Source organism: Onychomys torridus, chromosome 17 (assembly GCF_903995425.1).
Source record: "Onychomys torridus chromosome 17, mOncTor1.1, whole genome shotgun sequence".
NCBI lineage: Eukaryota > Metazoa > Chordata > Mammalia > Rodentia > Cricetidae > Onychomys > Onychomys torridus.
Window position 1 is genome coordinate 59,405,331 of NC_050459.1, and position 13,211 is coordinate 59,418,541.

Genomic DNA, 13,211 nt, shown 5'->3' on the forward strand with positions numbered 1-13,211 from the left:
CCACACAAGCCTGAGGACCTGAATCCACATTTAATGCGGAAAGGGAGATCTGGTAGCATGCACCTATAATCTCAGAATTCCTGCAGAGAGATGAGAGTTGAAGACATGAGAACAGCCTGGAAGTTCACAGGACAGCTACCTTAGAGAACTCAGGGTAGCAGCAGAAACAAAGAGAGGCCTGCCTCACAAACAAGACGGACTGCAAAAGTTTTCCTCTGATTTTCACATTGGCTGTGCCACATGTATGCCTTCACTCCCCCCAACATTTTACACATCTATGTGTGTGAGCATATGCACACACACACACACGAAAAGAAAAGTAAAGAAATATAAACTTCTATAAAATATGTCACAATAAGAACAAAAAGGACCGTATATTAAAAAAAACCTGAGAAAGGCAGGTGATTTCCAATTGTAATTGTCAAGTGGTGGGTTGAAAAACAAGAAAAAACATTTATGACTCACTTGTACAATCATACCAGCTATGTGTTAAAACCCACATATTGGGGTTCTTTGGTCATGTGATCTCCACCTGCTACTAAGTGTCATGTGCACTGCTTTGCACACTGCAGATTGGGGTTAATTTATTTTGCCTCTTTTCACATCATCATTAACACATGAGGCAGAAATTAGGAAATATAACCTTAAGTTGTTCCTTATATCAAGCAATATGTTACATATAAAAACCATTTAAACTTTTACAAGAAGTCTTACTATCATAAAGTACGTGTAAAGAACTTGATTTTCATGAGACTTCGGCTTCCTTTTCTTACCAGAGATTTGCACTTCATTATCCTAAAGCACACCGATCACTACTTCCTTCTAACTTTTGAAATTAACATGTCAGAGCACAAAGCAAAGGTACAATTCATTCCTTTACTCTTGGATGTTTTCATTAACTAACAGCCTGCAAGCAGCCAGGAGCTACTCTCATAGAACCGCCCCCCATTTCACCTCCCGGGCTTCTGTCGTCTGACCTGCAAAGCAAAGGGATGGTACTGGATGATCAGAACTCTCCGAGGTTCACATGTTTTAAAAGTAGTTCATAAGATGAAATGCTCACTAGATCTATGTTCAGCAGGTCAAATGTGAAAAATGAGTACTGGTGTGTCTTCATTAAAAAAAAAACCTCATCAGATAGTGGACATTACAATCCATTTCACAGATAACATCCTGTAGACTTTATTGGTTGAGCTATTTTTATTTCATTCAAGAGTTAATAACAAAGCATAACTGGAAAAGATTTTGTTCTTACTATTTTAAGTAAATACTTAAGGGACAAAGACCTCTAATTTCACAGTATTCTTTTTACTTTTAACTGCCAAACTTCTTATTCAACAGAACTGAAAGTAGGGTCTCAAGGAGACATGCAGAAGTATTCACAACAGATGAACTGTGGATGGAATATAGTAACCACTGATGGATGAGTGAGAACAGTGGATGTCTATACAGTGGAGTATTACTCAGTTTAAGAAGGCAAAAAAAAAATAAATAAATAAAAATCCTATGATAAATTACAACATACAAAATCCTTGAGACCATTATACCTAACAAGCCAAAAAACCTCTCCAAATACTATGTGATGCCAGGCATATGAAGTAGTTAACAAAGTCAAAAGAGTGGTTTCTAGGGAAAAGGAGAGTTATTCATTCATCAGGCAGTTTTAGCTCCCAGAGGAGCAAAGTAAAAGAAATTAGCGACTGGCAGATGTTCAGCTCTATGAATGTATTCATGCCAGTGACAGTGTCCTTTAAAATGGTTGATAAGAAATTTAACTGCATATTTCAACTGCAATAGAAAAATTAAAAAGAAACGCTCAAAAGAGACATTTTTCCCAGATTTGATTTCAGGTCATACTATCCTATGCTATATGGACTCAAGTTTATTATTAGATGCAGAATATCAGTTCATGTTTCTTTCTTTCATATTCTCTGTTTAGGATCCAGACACTCATCTAAACCCACAAAGCAAATGTAATCGTGGTGAAAACAGGAAGCAGACCCTAACCAGAGCACACGACTCCCTCTGCTAAGAAGTCGCGACTTAGAGGTGATGAAGAGCAGAAGTGATGTTTCATCCTACCTGAGAGACTGATCCAGCGTCATCCCTGTGAAATCAAAAAACTTCAGATACTCTTCCGCAACAAGCTTACTAAAGTCATTGCTGTAAGGAAACAGAGTAGAGTTGTTTATTGAATTGACAACTATTCCAAAAAAAGAAAAGAAACAGAAAACAAGGTCAGACAGATAACAGCCTCAAGAACATACTTTTTGCCTAGATGTTTTGCGACGTCTGATCTTTTGAACCTGTCTAGATGATACAAGCGTTTGGCCAATCGTTTCGCTGCTTCCACGTTGCTGTGAGTACCGTTACTGAGACTTTCTGTGGTCTCTTTTTCCAGAATTTCAGTGCTCCCCATTTCAGAATGAGCATCTGGTCGTGCTTTCACCTCTGCATGGCTATGGCCACCACTTCAAAAAGAGAAAAGAAAATAGAAAAATGTTCTTGTACAGCAAAAGAGAAATAATGGATGAAGATATTGCAACAATGTAACATCAACTATATAAAATTATTTTAAATAAGACTGTTTTCTATTTAAATATTTCACACCAAATACTCAAGCACTCTATTTCTAAAGACTATAAAAATAACTGTCCAAGCCAATGGTTCTCAACCTTCCTAATTTGGTGACCCCAGCTGCAAAATTATTTTGTCACTACTTCATAACTGTAATTTTGCTAGTGTTATGAATTGTATGTAAATATTTGTGTTTTCCAATGGTCTTAAGTGACCCCTGTGAAAGGGTCATATGACACCCCCAAAGGGTCGGAACCTACAGGCTGAAAATCACTGGCCTAAGACCTAAACAAATGATTTTGACTTTAGAACCTTATTATTTTTAAGTGTTGAAAACCCCAATAAGTTTCTGTTCAATGTCAATTTTATCTATTGATATGTACCATATTGGTAAATAAAACAAAATGTAAAGCATTTAATATTTTCAGAAATAATTCACTTTGTGTAATATACTTAATACACTTTTTTTGCTAAAAAACAGATTCTCCAATAATAAAAAATTAAGTGATTTACAGTTTTTTTTACAGATTGCTGGCTAGCTCTTAGAGGAAAACAGGATTATCAGAACCACCTGTTGATTAAACTCTTAATTTATTGTTTTGATTGAAGTATTTTGAAAAAAATCTGTCTTCTCACAGGTACTTAAGTACAAAAATGTATATTTTAACATTCCTTTTAAATAATTGTGGATATGCTTTATATATATATATATATATATATATATATATATATATATATACACACACACACATTTATATATACATATATATATTTATGTATATATATATAACATGAGAATAAGAAAAAACAATTTCTTTAAAGTCAGGTATAATATAAAACTTATCCCAATGTGCTTTTGTACTCATACATTGAATTTGATCCTATACTTCTCTTTTCTATCATATACCTCTAAGTGGATCTTTTAACCATGTGTGATTTTTCTATTGCTATGTTTTGTTCTTTTATAAAGTATTTGACCCAGGCGGTGGTGGCGCACACCTTTAATCCCAGCACTCGGGAGGCAGAGCCAGGCGGATCTCTGTGAGTTCGAGGCCAGCCTGAGCTATAGAGCGAGATCCAGGAAAGGTGCAAAGCTACACAGAGAAACCCTGTCTCGGAAAACCAAAAAAAAAAAAAAAAAAGTATTTGTAAACAAGTCTCATCACACAATATTAGAAAAACCCCTGTATTAATGTCACCTCCTTCCTCGGACATGTAGTTAAGCACTGGGAAACTGCTAAAATTCCGGTGAGAGATGGTTTCCAAATTATTTCAATATTTTATCTTTAATATGCTATTCATTTACTCTATTTTTGAGTCATGGTTTTATTATGTAGTCCTGGCTGGCCAAGAACATCATACTATATAAACCACACTGGACTGAAATGCACAGAGATCCTCCTGTCTCTGTCTCCTGAGTGCTGGGATTAAAGCAAAGGGGTCACCAATCCTGGATGGATTCCTTTACCAAAACGTGCATTTTTAATAAAAATGTTAATTGAACAACTGTCCAGTCATTGGTTGATTGCTTCCCTTAAATAGCAGCTCCTCCTCAGCCCACGATCAGCAGGACCCAGATCTAAGAGTGGAGAGCAGAGGCACGGGCTATTATGTCAGACTGCCTTTTCCACCCGCCTCTGTGAAAACTGGACTCAGTGCACAGGTCAACTTATTGTTCCCAGGAGAGACCACAGGGCAAGTCAGAGCACAAACACTGGAGGAGGACCGAACCCTTAGTAATCATTCTCACCTTCAAGTCCAATTACAGACCACTGTCAACAGCAAACAATGAGCTAACCAGAAATGGACCTATATAAACAAGGTTTCATGGTAACCTTTCTTAATAAGCCACCTTCAATTTCCAGCAGAAAATACAATAATAACTAGCTGCTTCCTTGTGATGATCTCATCATAAAATGAATATATTTTTCATCAATTTCATTCTGAACCTACTTAGTTAAAGCTGCCAATCGTTGTGTGAAAACTTTATATTTAACTAGAGCACATTTATGTAAATAAACTCATAGAAATTTCATATTAAGGGAAAGTCACAGTTTTTACCACATCAGTAGTAGGATGTAAAATATCCCAAGAATATTGCTTACAATCAAATAAGCTACATATGCATATACATACATAAATACAAACACACATATATACATACACATATATGCATACAAACATAAGTATGCGTACACATGCACACGCACACACTTACACTTTCTTCCTGGGGCTGTTTTTCCACAAGTTTTCTAATAGTCTTTCTCTACATAATAGCTATAATGTCATAGAAACAAACGTCAAAGAAAGAGCTTTCTTTATCAGCACACCACTAATTACTGTTCATTTCTCAGAATACTCATGGCTTTTTTTATTAATCACTTCATGCAAGAAATGGGGTCTAATAACTTGATACACTCAGACCAATTTTGTTCAAATGTAATTATAAATTCAAAAACAATACTAATAAAGCTCCTGGTTATTTTTCTCACAGTCCTCATGTCATCCATCTGCTTCTTCCTTCTATTCTCTTACCCAACCTAGCTGACTTCACTCTCTCTCATGGGGGGTGGGAGGTGGGAGAAAGAGATGTGACTGTAAAATCTATGTACATCCGACTTTTCTGGATCTTCTTTTAAAACAATAAATAAAAACTTTCAGTAAAAGAAGAAAATGAGGAGCAAAGAACGATAAACTCCTTCTTTGCTAGATGTCTTCAATCTGTCCTTTTTTCCCCCCCGCAGCTTATGAGATTACATGAACCAAACAGAAAATGTTTGTTTTTAAGCCAGAAATCCTCACACTATGATGACAATACAAACTCACCAGCAATAAAGTACACACAATGTAATACTCATGACAACGGCTAAGGCATGTCTGGGCCATCCTTCTTACTGAAGCTCCCCCTTCTCTTCCTTCACTCTAGTTCTGCTCAACTACCCAGCCTTCCAAGGATTTGACCCCTGTGAGGTCATGTTTCTATGACCTCACATCTCAGCCCTGTTTACTGTTGGGGTTTCTGTAAACGCTTTTACAGCCCCAATAAAAACAGGACCCAGAACACAGGGACCACTGTGTATGAAGAGGAAAACAAAGCAGCCCTGCCTTGTTCGCACTTGATAAAGCAGACTGGATGAGCCCTCAAAGGAGATAACACCCCATTCTTTCCCTATATACAGGAAACCATGTCCCTGTAGTCTGTGGAATAGAAGATGTTTTCAGTAGTCAGATGTCTCCCTTCTGTGTATTTCAGTCTTGTCTTTGCAATCTCATAAGAGATCTCTACCAATTACTTAAGTGTCCCCACCCCTGTACTCTAGGAAATGCTTAAGTGAAGTGAAGGCTTTATTTCCCACAGCCAAGTAACCGTGGCAACTCTCAACAATCCAAATCAGATCATGGAATGTGTGATCACTATGCCTTCCCAGAACCTTTTATTCTTAACAGGTTGCTAGATTTCTCCAAATCAAAGTAATAAAATGCCCAGGTGACTAACTTTCAGGTAAGTACAAAATAGTGCTTCATGTATACATCTTTACCAAATATTGCAAGAACATATTTATACTATTTTTTTTAAATCACTCTCTAAAACTCGAGATTAACTAGGCATTCTATATTTTGTCTGACAACCTTATTTTCAAAAAAATACTTGTTCAAAACTTAAAGAGCTGTAACAATGTTCCTATCTTTGGGTCCACAATGATACCCTCAGGGTATGTTTTGACTTGCTTCTGTGATTTACTTCATATTTCTGCTAGGTTTCTGTTATTTGCTCAGGACTTTCAGTTGCTGATGGTGAACTGAGTCTCCTCTAATGCCCCCTCTATACAAGTGGAAAACCTTTTCCATGTGTTTTCATTGTTTTCTCCTAGCCCCCCTACCACTACTAGAAATGCAATAATATGCCCACTTTACAAAACTCTTACTCAAGACAAAAGTTCTTACCCCGGAGCATATTATACAAGGCCCGCCACAAGCAGACAATAACTTCTCCTTTAGAGTCATATTCTCCCTTTTCTGGGAACTTTGAATCTATGGAGAACCCCCTCAAGCCTCTTATTTATTCTTTAGTTGTATTTTGTTTACTGAAATATTCCAAATCCTTGATCCATTACTGGCCCATCATCAGGAACCTGATAAGCATTTGTGAGGACATGTGTATTAGGAGCTGGCTAGCAATAGCAACTGATCAGCATACAGCATGAAGAACTGGGCTGGGTCCTAGAGTCCCATTGCCCATGCCCAGCCCCTCCCTGAAGCTCTCCTACATGTAAGAGGTTCCCTTCTACCTGTTTTCTAGACTCTTGGATGAGCAGCCTATAGGCAGCACTTAGCTGGCACACAGTGAGTGCTGACCCAGTGTTAGATGATCTCAGGTGAATAGCATTACTGGAGGCGAGTGTTACTATTAGAGGTGCATGGCAGTTCTGAGTGATGTGTTGTTTATATTTCTCTGCACACTATATTTTGTACTGACTCTGCACACCTGGGAAACAAATGCCATAAACAACCATGGCCAACAGGATAGCATTTTCTTTCTCACAGGCAGCTTATGGTTCATGATTTTTCATGTACTTCACAATGCTCTTAACACTCCTGTTCACTGACTTTCCTTCCTACCAAGAATATAGTTTTTGATAAGAAACAAGGAGGACCCTAAGAGGGAGGTACAAATCACCTTGGGATGGGAAACAGAGGAGATCTCCATGAGTAAACTGGGGATGGGGGGGGGGGGGAATAGAGGGGAAGGAATGGGGAATGAGAACATGAAGGAATGGGATGGTCCAACTGGGGGAGGGATGGAGTGGGAGAGCAATGAAAGAGTTATCTTGATAGAGGGAGACATTATGGGGAAACTGAGTGCCAGGGAAATTCTCGGGAATCTACAAGGACGACCCCAGATTAGACTATAGTGGTGAGGGTGCCTGAACTTTCCTACCCTGGTAATCAGACTGGTGACTTCCCTAACTGTCATCATAAAGCCTTCATCCAGTAACTGATGGAAGCAGATGCAGAGATCCACAATTTAGAAGATGATGGAGTACCAGTCCAAGCTCTGGGAGTCCAGTTGAAGAGAGAGAAGACGGATTATATGATCAAGATCATGATGGGAAAATCTACAGAGACAACTGAACCAAACTCATAGGAACTCATGAACTTGAGACAGACAACTGTGGAACCTGCATCGGACCAGACTAGACCCTCTGCATAAGGGAGACAGTTGTGTAGCTCCTTCTGTTTGAGGGGCCCCTGACAGTGTTTACTGGGTCCTACATTCAGCATTCCACAAGAGGGCGCCAGTGTGTCCAACAGTGGGCCTCAGACTGCAGGACTCCACCAAATGAGCACTTTTGCCTCTAAAGCACTGGTTTCTAATAAAATTTTTTACCCTAATAGGCATTGATGCTTCTTTATGAAATAAACTCAAAAGATTCAGGTTTTCACTTTTCTGCATTTGGATTTCTGAGTTTGTTGTTGTTTGTTTTGAGACAGAGTTCTTGAACTTTTGTCCTGTCTCTTCCTCCAAGCACAGAGAATCCCTAGGCCAGGCTCCTTGTTCTCCTAAGTTGCAGCTCTTTTGTGCCAACTCTCAAATGAGAATGTAATGTCTGTAATGTTATCCACTTTAATGAAAACCATACCACAGTAATTTGAAAAGAATATTTTTAAAGGAATCATTACCATATATCTCACAATCAAGTACGAAAACATTGTATGATCATTATTTGCTCGGGAGTTTCTCTGTACAAGTTAAGATCAGTGAACCCTAAATCCAGTGGGCAAGCAAAGAAGCATAACTCATGTGGAGTAGGACTCATCCTTCTAGAATAATCACAGGATATCATTGGACAGCCTCCTCTCTCCATGCTTAAGTTCAGCTGAATAAGTCAGTATTGTACGCTGGTCTCAGAGGCTATATAGCAGAAAGGATAAGGGGGGCTGTGGTGATATTTTATTTGTGCACCCCAATAAAGCTTATCAGAGGATCAGAGGAAAAAGTCAGCTACTATATTAATCATAGAGGTCAGGCAGTGGTAGCACACGGCCTTACTCCTACAGCGTTCGGAAGGCAGAGATTCATCCAGATCTCTGAATTCAAGAACACCCTGGGAACAGAGCCAGGTGTGGTGGCATATGCCTTTAATTCCCAGCACTAAAGGGGAATTAACCATAGAGGTCTGGAGGTCTGTACAGACAGACAGGAAGTGACAGAGCTGGGCAGAGAGAGGAAAGTGATGTAGCTGGGCAGAGAGAGGAAGTAAGAGGGGAGGGACTGAAAGGCATGTAGGCGTGGGTATACTCGATGTAGCTCTCTCTGGGGGCTGAGGAGTTGGTGAGGAGAGGTTGGCTGTGGCTTGTCCTAGTCCTCTGATCTCTCAGTTTTCACCCCAATATCTGGCTCCAAGTGTTTTTATTAATAAGACCTTTTAAGATTCGTCTTACAGGGGGCTGCTTGAAGGGATCTAGGATTGGCCGGTGAAAAAGTATAAAAATTTTGCTACAAAATTGCCAGTGGATACTTCAAAAACTAGGCAATCTTTACAGGGGTGGTGGCTACAACTTTAAAGTTATATACTGCTTATTAAACAACGCTCCTGTCTCTGAGTTGGAATGTCTATGTCCACCCTTCCTACTTCCGGTTTGCCAACATCTAAAAGCTGCACCATGTCCATCAGGACACCCGTCCTCTTGAGTTGCAGCAGGAACCACAGTGTGAGACACGTCCCCTCCCCATTCCAGTCGAGGTTTTCGGTTCTGTATATTTGTGTGTGGATACGTACGTGTGGATACATGCTCATGCGCATGCATTTGGAGCTCTGGGGACAAGCCCCAATGTCATTTATTCCTCAGGCACTGTTTATCCTTATTTTAGACACGGTCTCTCACTGGCCTACAATTCAAGTAGACTAGGCATGCCTCAAGGACCCACCTGTCTTCACCTCTCCACCACCGAGATTGTAAGAGCACCTGGATTAACAGATCTTTAAAATCACACACAAATAAAGAACAACAAATTTTCTGGCTCTCTCAAGTAAGGCAAGCCTTTTATATATTAGCATCTCATTTTACAATTCCTGGTCCAGTTTCTTCATGTGAATTAAACAATGTTCTTTGATGCAAATGTTAGAAAAGAAGCCCCTGGCAGGTCTCAGGGCTGCACAAGCAGAACTCTGAGCATGTATCTACTTGTTACATTGGAGACCCTGAGGTAGTCTAGGGAAATCCTGCTGTAATCCTGTTAGGAGTTGTCTGCCCTAGGTCGTATAGCCTGAAGAAAGCAAACTGCAGAACTTAAGCATGGGTCACCTAACAACAGCATTCCATGACAACAAGGCAGAAATAGGACTAAAGACGACAGCTCCACCCTTATCTACCTGTTCCATGTGGCTGATATACTGTGTACCCTAGTCAGAGAACAGAACAGCCACTAGATTTGACATAGAGGCCAGACAGTGGTGGCACACATGCCTTTAATCCATCCAGGTCTCTGTGAGTTCAAGGCCACACTGGAAACAGAGCCAGGCATGGTGGCATACATCTTTCATCCCAGCACTTGAGATCTCATGTCTTTGCCGGGGAAGGACACACGCCTTTAATGCCAGCAAGTGATGGCGGGAAGCAGAAAGGTACACAAGGCCTGAGGACCAGGAACTAGAGGCTTTTAAGCTTTTAGGCCTTTTAGGCAGTTCAACTAAGACCCTGTCAGGTGAAGACTCAGAGGCTCTTGAGACTAAGGATTTCATAAAGGCTCTGAGTAGCAGTTCAGCTGAGATCTTTCCGGTGAGGACTCAGGCTTTCAGTCTGAGGAAACAGGAACTCGCTCTCTCTTGGCTGAGGATTTCCTAGTGGTAAGGGCATGGCTGGCTTCTTTCTGCTTCTTTGATCTCTCAATTTTCACCCCAATACTTGGCTCTGGGTTTTTTATTAAAAAAGACCATTTAAGACTCGTGTTGCAAGTGTAGCATTATCCAAAGCAGAAGTGACAAAGTCAGAATGTAATGACAAAATCAGCCTTCCCAAGAGGTAGGCAGGCGCACTCTCAAAAAATTCATCAGCGTATTATTTTTCAAGCCACTCAAAAAGGACATGGAAAATCTGGTCTGGAGAGAAGGGAGAAAATCCACAAGCCCAAGAAAGTAGTAAAGATGTGTTACAAGTTGTGCAGAGCAGTTTGTACCCCAGTGTATCCCCCAGAATTAGTTCTCAAGCTTTCTGGTAAAGGGAAGAGAGAGACCAGGAGAACCAGAGATGCGAAAGAAAAGACAAAACCAAAAAGCTCCCCTGACTTTTCTCCTGTCCAACCTTGGAAAGAATTTAGGCGAAAGTAGTTAGTGCTTTCAGCACAACTGCAAATACATGTTTCATCAATTCCTGTAGATAATCTGTCTTATCACATTTCAGTCTTGGACTTTGGAGCGGTTTCTCATGCAGCTGCAGTAAGAACCCTGTCAGACAAGTGACCAGCAGATGTTCATTCCTGTGTCAAAGGACAACGACACTGTTGTCTTTCTTGATTTAATTGACATTTTTAAAGTCTCTAAAAAGATCGTGCTATGAGTTGGTAATAAGACAAAAGTGTTATATAGGCAAAAAGCACCAAAAACAAATAACTAAAATAATACTTATTTGGATGGAAAAATACCTCAGGCTAAGAATTATTGATAGAATTCTCAAATCTCACAAAGCACTTCACCATAGTTAGCTAATAACATATTTCTGTCTAGTGGAACTGATTTCTCTCCCAGTCAGTGCAGAAGCATTGTATATTTTTAGAATGCTCTGCCTATTTTTATTTTTACTAATATATAGTGTCCTTAAAATTTTCTACCATCTAATTTTTAAGAAGACTGCACTCTGTTCCTTTATTTATTGGTAAGTCATGATAATCAAATAATGATAGTACTAAGTTCTTCACTGTCAATTCTATTTGGGGCGGCATATGCTATTTTGGTCATCTGATTTTCTGTATTTAATTGCAGGGGTTTGTATAAGGCTCATACATTATCATTCAAAATGTTAGAGTAATTCGCCCAAATCATTCAATGCCTTTTGAAATATTATTTTCCAGTACAGTGAAGTGAGGACATTTTAAGCATTGCTATTATCCTTAGAGCACCACAAATATACTAGAGATGATTAATACTTAAATTTGACTTATCTATTTTCTTTTCTAAAGAAGGGTCATACTAAGTTTGGGAGTGGGAACTCTAGTTACCATCTCTGCCTGTTGACCTCAATGCCTCAAGGTGCATACACGAGCTACTTTGAAATTCCTATCTGCTACAAGAAGCAGCAAACCAGAGATGAACCTAGAGCCAGCACACATCTGGTAACTTCCAGAGAACACACATTTCAGCACACTATTCATTTTAACCCTATTTACCTTACCTTTTGCCAAAAATGAAAACAAACAAACAAACAAAAAAACATCAGATGATCAACTTCTGATTACTTGAAAGTTGGTAAGCACAGATATATTCCCTTGATCTTCCTTCCCTGGGTCCCTAGCAAATCTGTCCACTTGACAGGCATCTCTAGTTATTCAAATCCATGACAGGTTTGTTTGTTGTATTTATAAAACATATAAGAACTACCACTCAAGGGATACCAGAAAGATATTATAAGGAAGAAAATGCAGAGAGGAGAAAAAGAGAGCCAAACCGAATCATGTCAACAGACAGACAAACACCCAAGATGCAAGTCGCACTTACCATCCTGGGACTTGTACCTGGAGGACGCAATCCTTCCCTCTGGGCTGGCAGAAAATCCTATTCACTTTTGCACTACTCTTAAAACTCATTTTTAGATACCGACTTCAGCTAGACAGTTCATGAAGACTGTCTGGTCTGGCGTTCTAAACTGCTTCAGCTAGACAGTTCATGAAGACTGTCTGGTCTGGCGTTCTAAACTGCTACAGCAGAGAGGAGGACCGGTAACATAAGCCTCAGATGTCGTATACATCAATCCCCACAAGCCCTCCAAAAGGAACTCTGCCATAGCCACTGAAATGAAGTACAGGTCAGGTGGCATTAATAGCAAAGGTGTGAGTTCTCTGCTCTGTCATCTCTAGAGGTGTCAGAAGTCCTGTCCTCCTAGGAATCAGACTGGCACAGGAGAACCTAAATTCCACAAAGGGCTGCAAATACAACGTTGCCAGCTCCAAGTCACCCAAGGATGACGCCTTTGCACCTTGTCACAATGTTGTCACATGCTGGTCACTTCATAGCAACCAAAATACTTCCAGAAGTAGCCCCCAATTAAATGCTGCCAAAGTTTGGGAGAAAGCTCATTCCTGCAAATGAGATACCTGCTCTGTGTTCACCTCACCATTACAGATGTTTTACACTAAGCACAATACACACACACACACACACACACACACACACACACACAAATACACACACACACACACACACACACACAAATACACACACGCACACACACCCTGCCATGTTCACAAATGTTTATTGAAAATATTTCTAAAGTACAACACACTTAATGAAAGAGAAGTTAACTGCTTTCTCCAAAACACCAAGCTCCTGAGACGCACAGCTGGAACTGACTCAAACCTGTCCAGACCCTAAAGCACAGTGCACAGTCAATAATCCATTATATAACTCTAGGTAAATGGA

General features: G+C 39.8%; 1 protein-coding gene across 2 annotated transcripts in view; it reads right to left on the bottom strand.

Annotated features, from left to right (window-relative positions):
- Positions 1 to 13,211, bottom strand: part of Psd3 (pleckstrin and Sec7 domain containing 3) — a 288,299-nt gene that overhangs the window by 212,659 nt on the left and 62,429 nt on the right. For both annotated transcript variants that reach the window (XM_036209203.1, XM_036209202.1), the window contains 2 exons: positions 2,268 to 2,471; positions 2,083 to 2,163 (listed from right to left, as the gene is read on the bottom strand). In XM_036209203.1, coding sequence (XP_036065096.1) covers positions 2,083 to 2,163; positions 2,268 to 2,471 — 285 coding nt within the window. The remainder of the gene's footprint in view (positions 1 to 2,082; positions 2,164 to 2,267; positions 2,472 to 13,211) is intronic.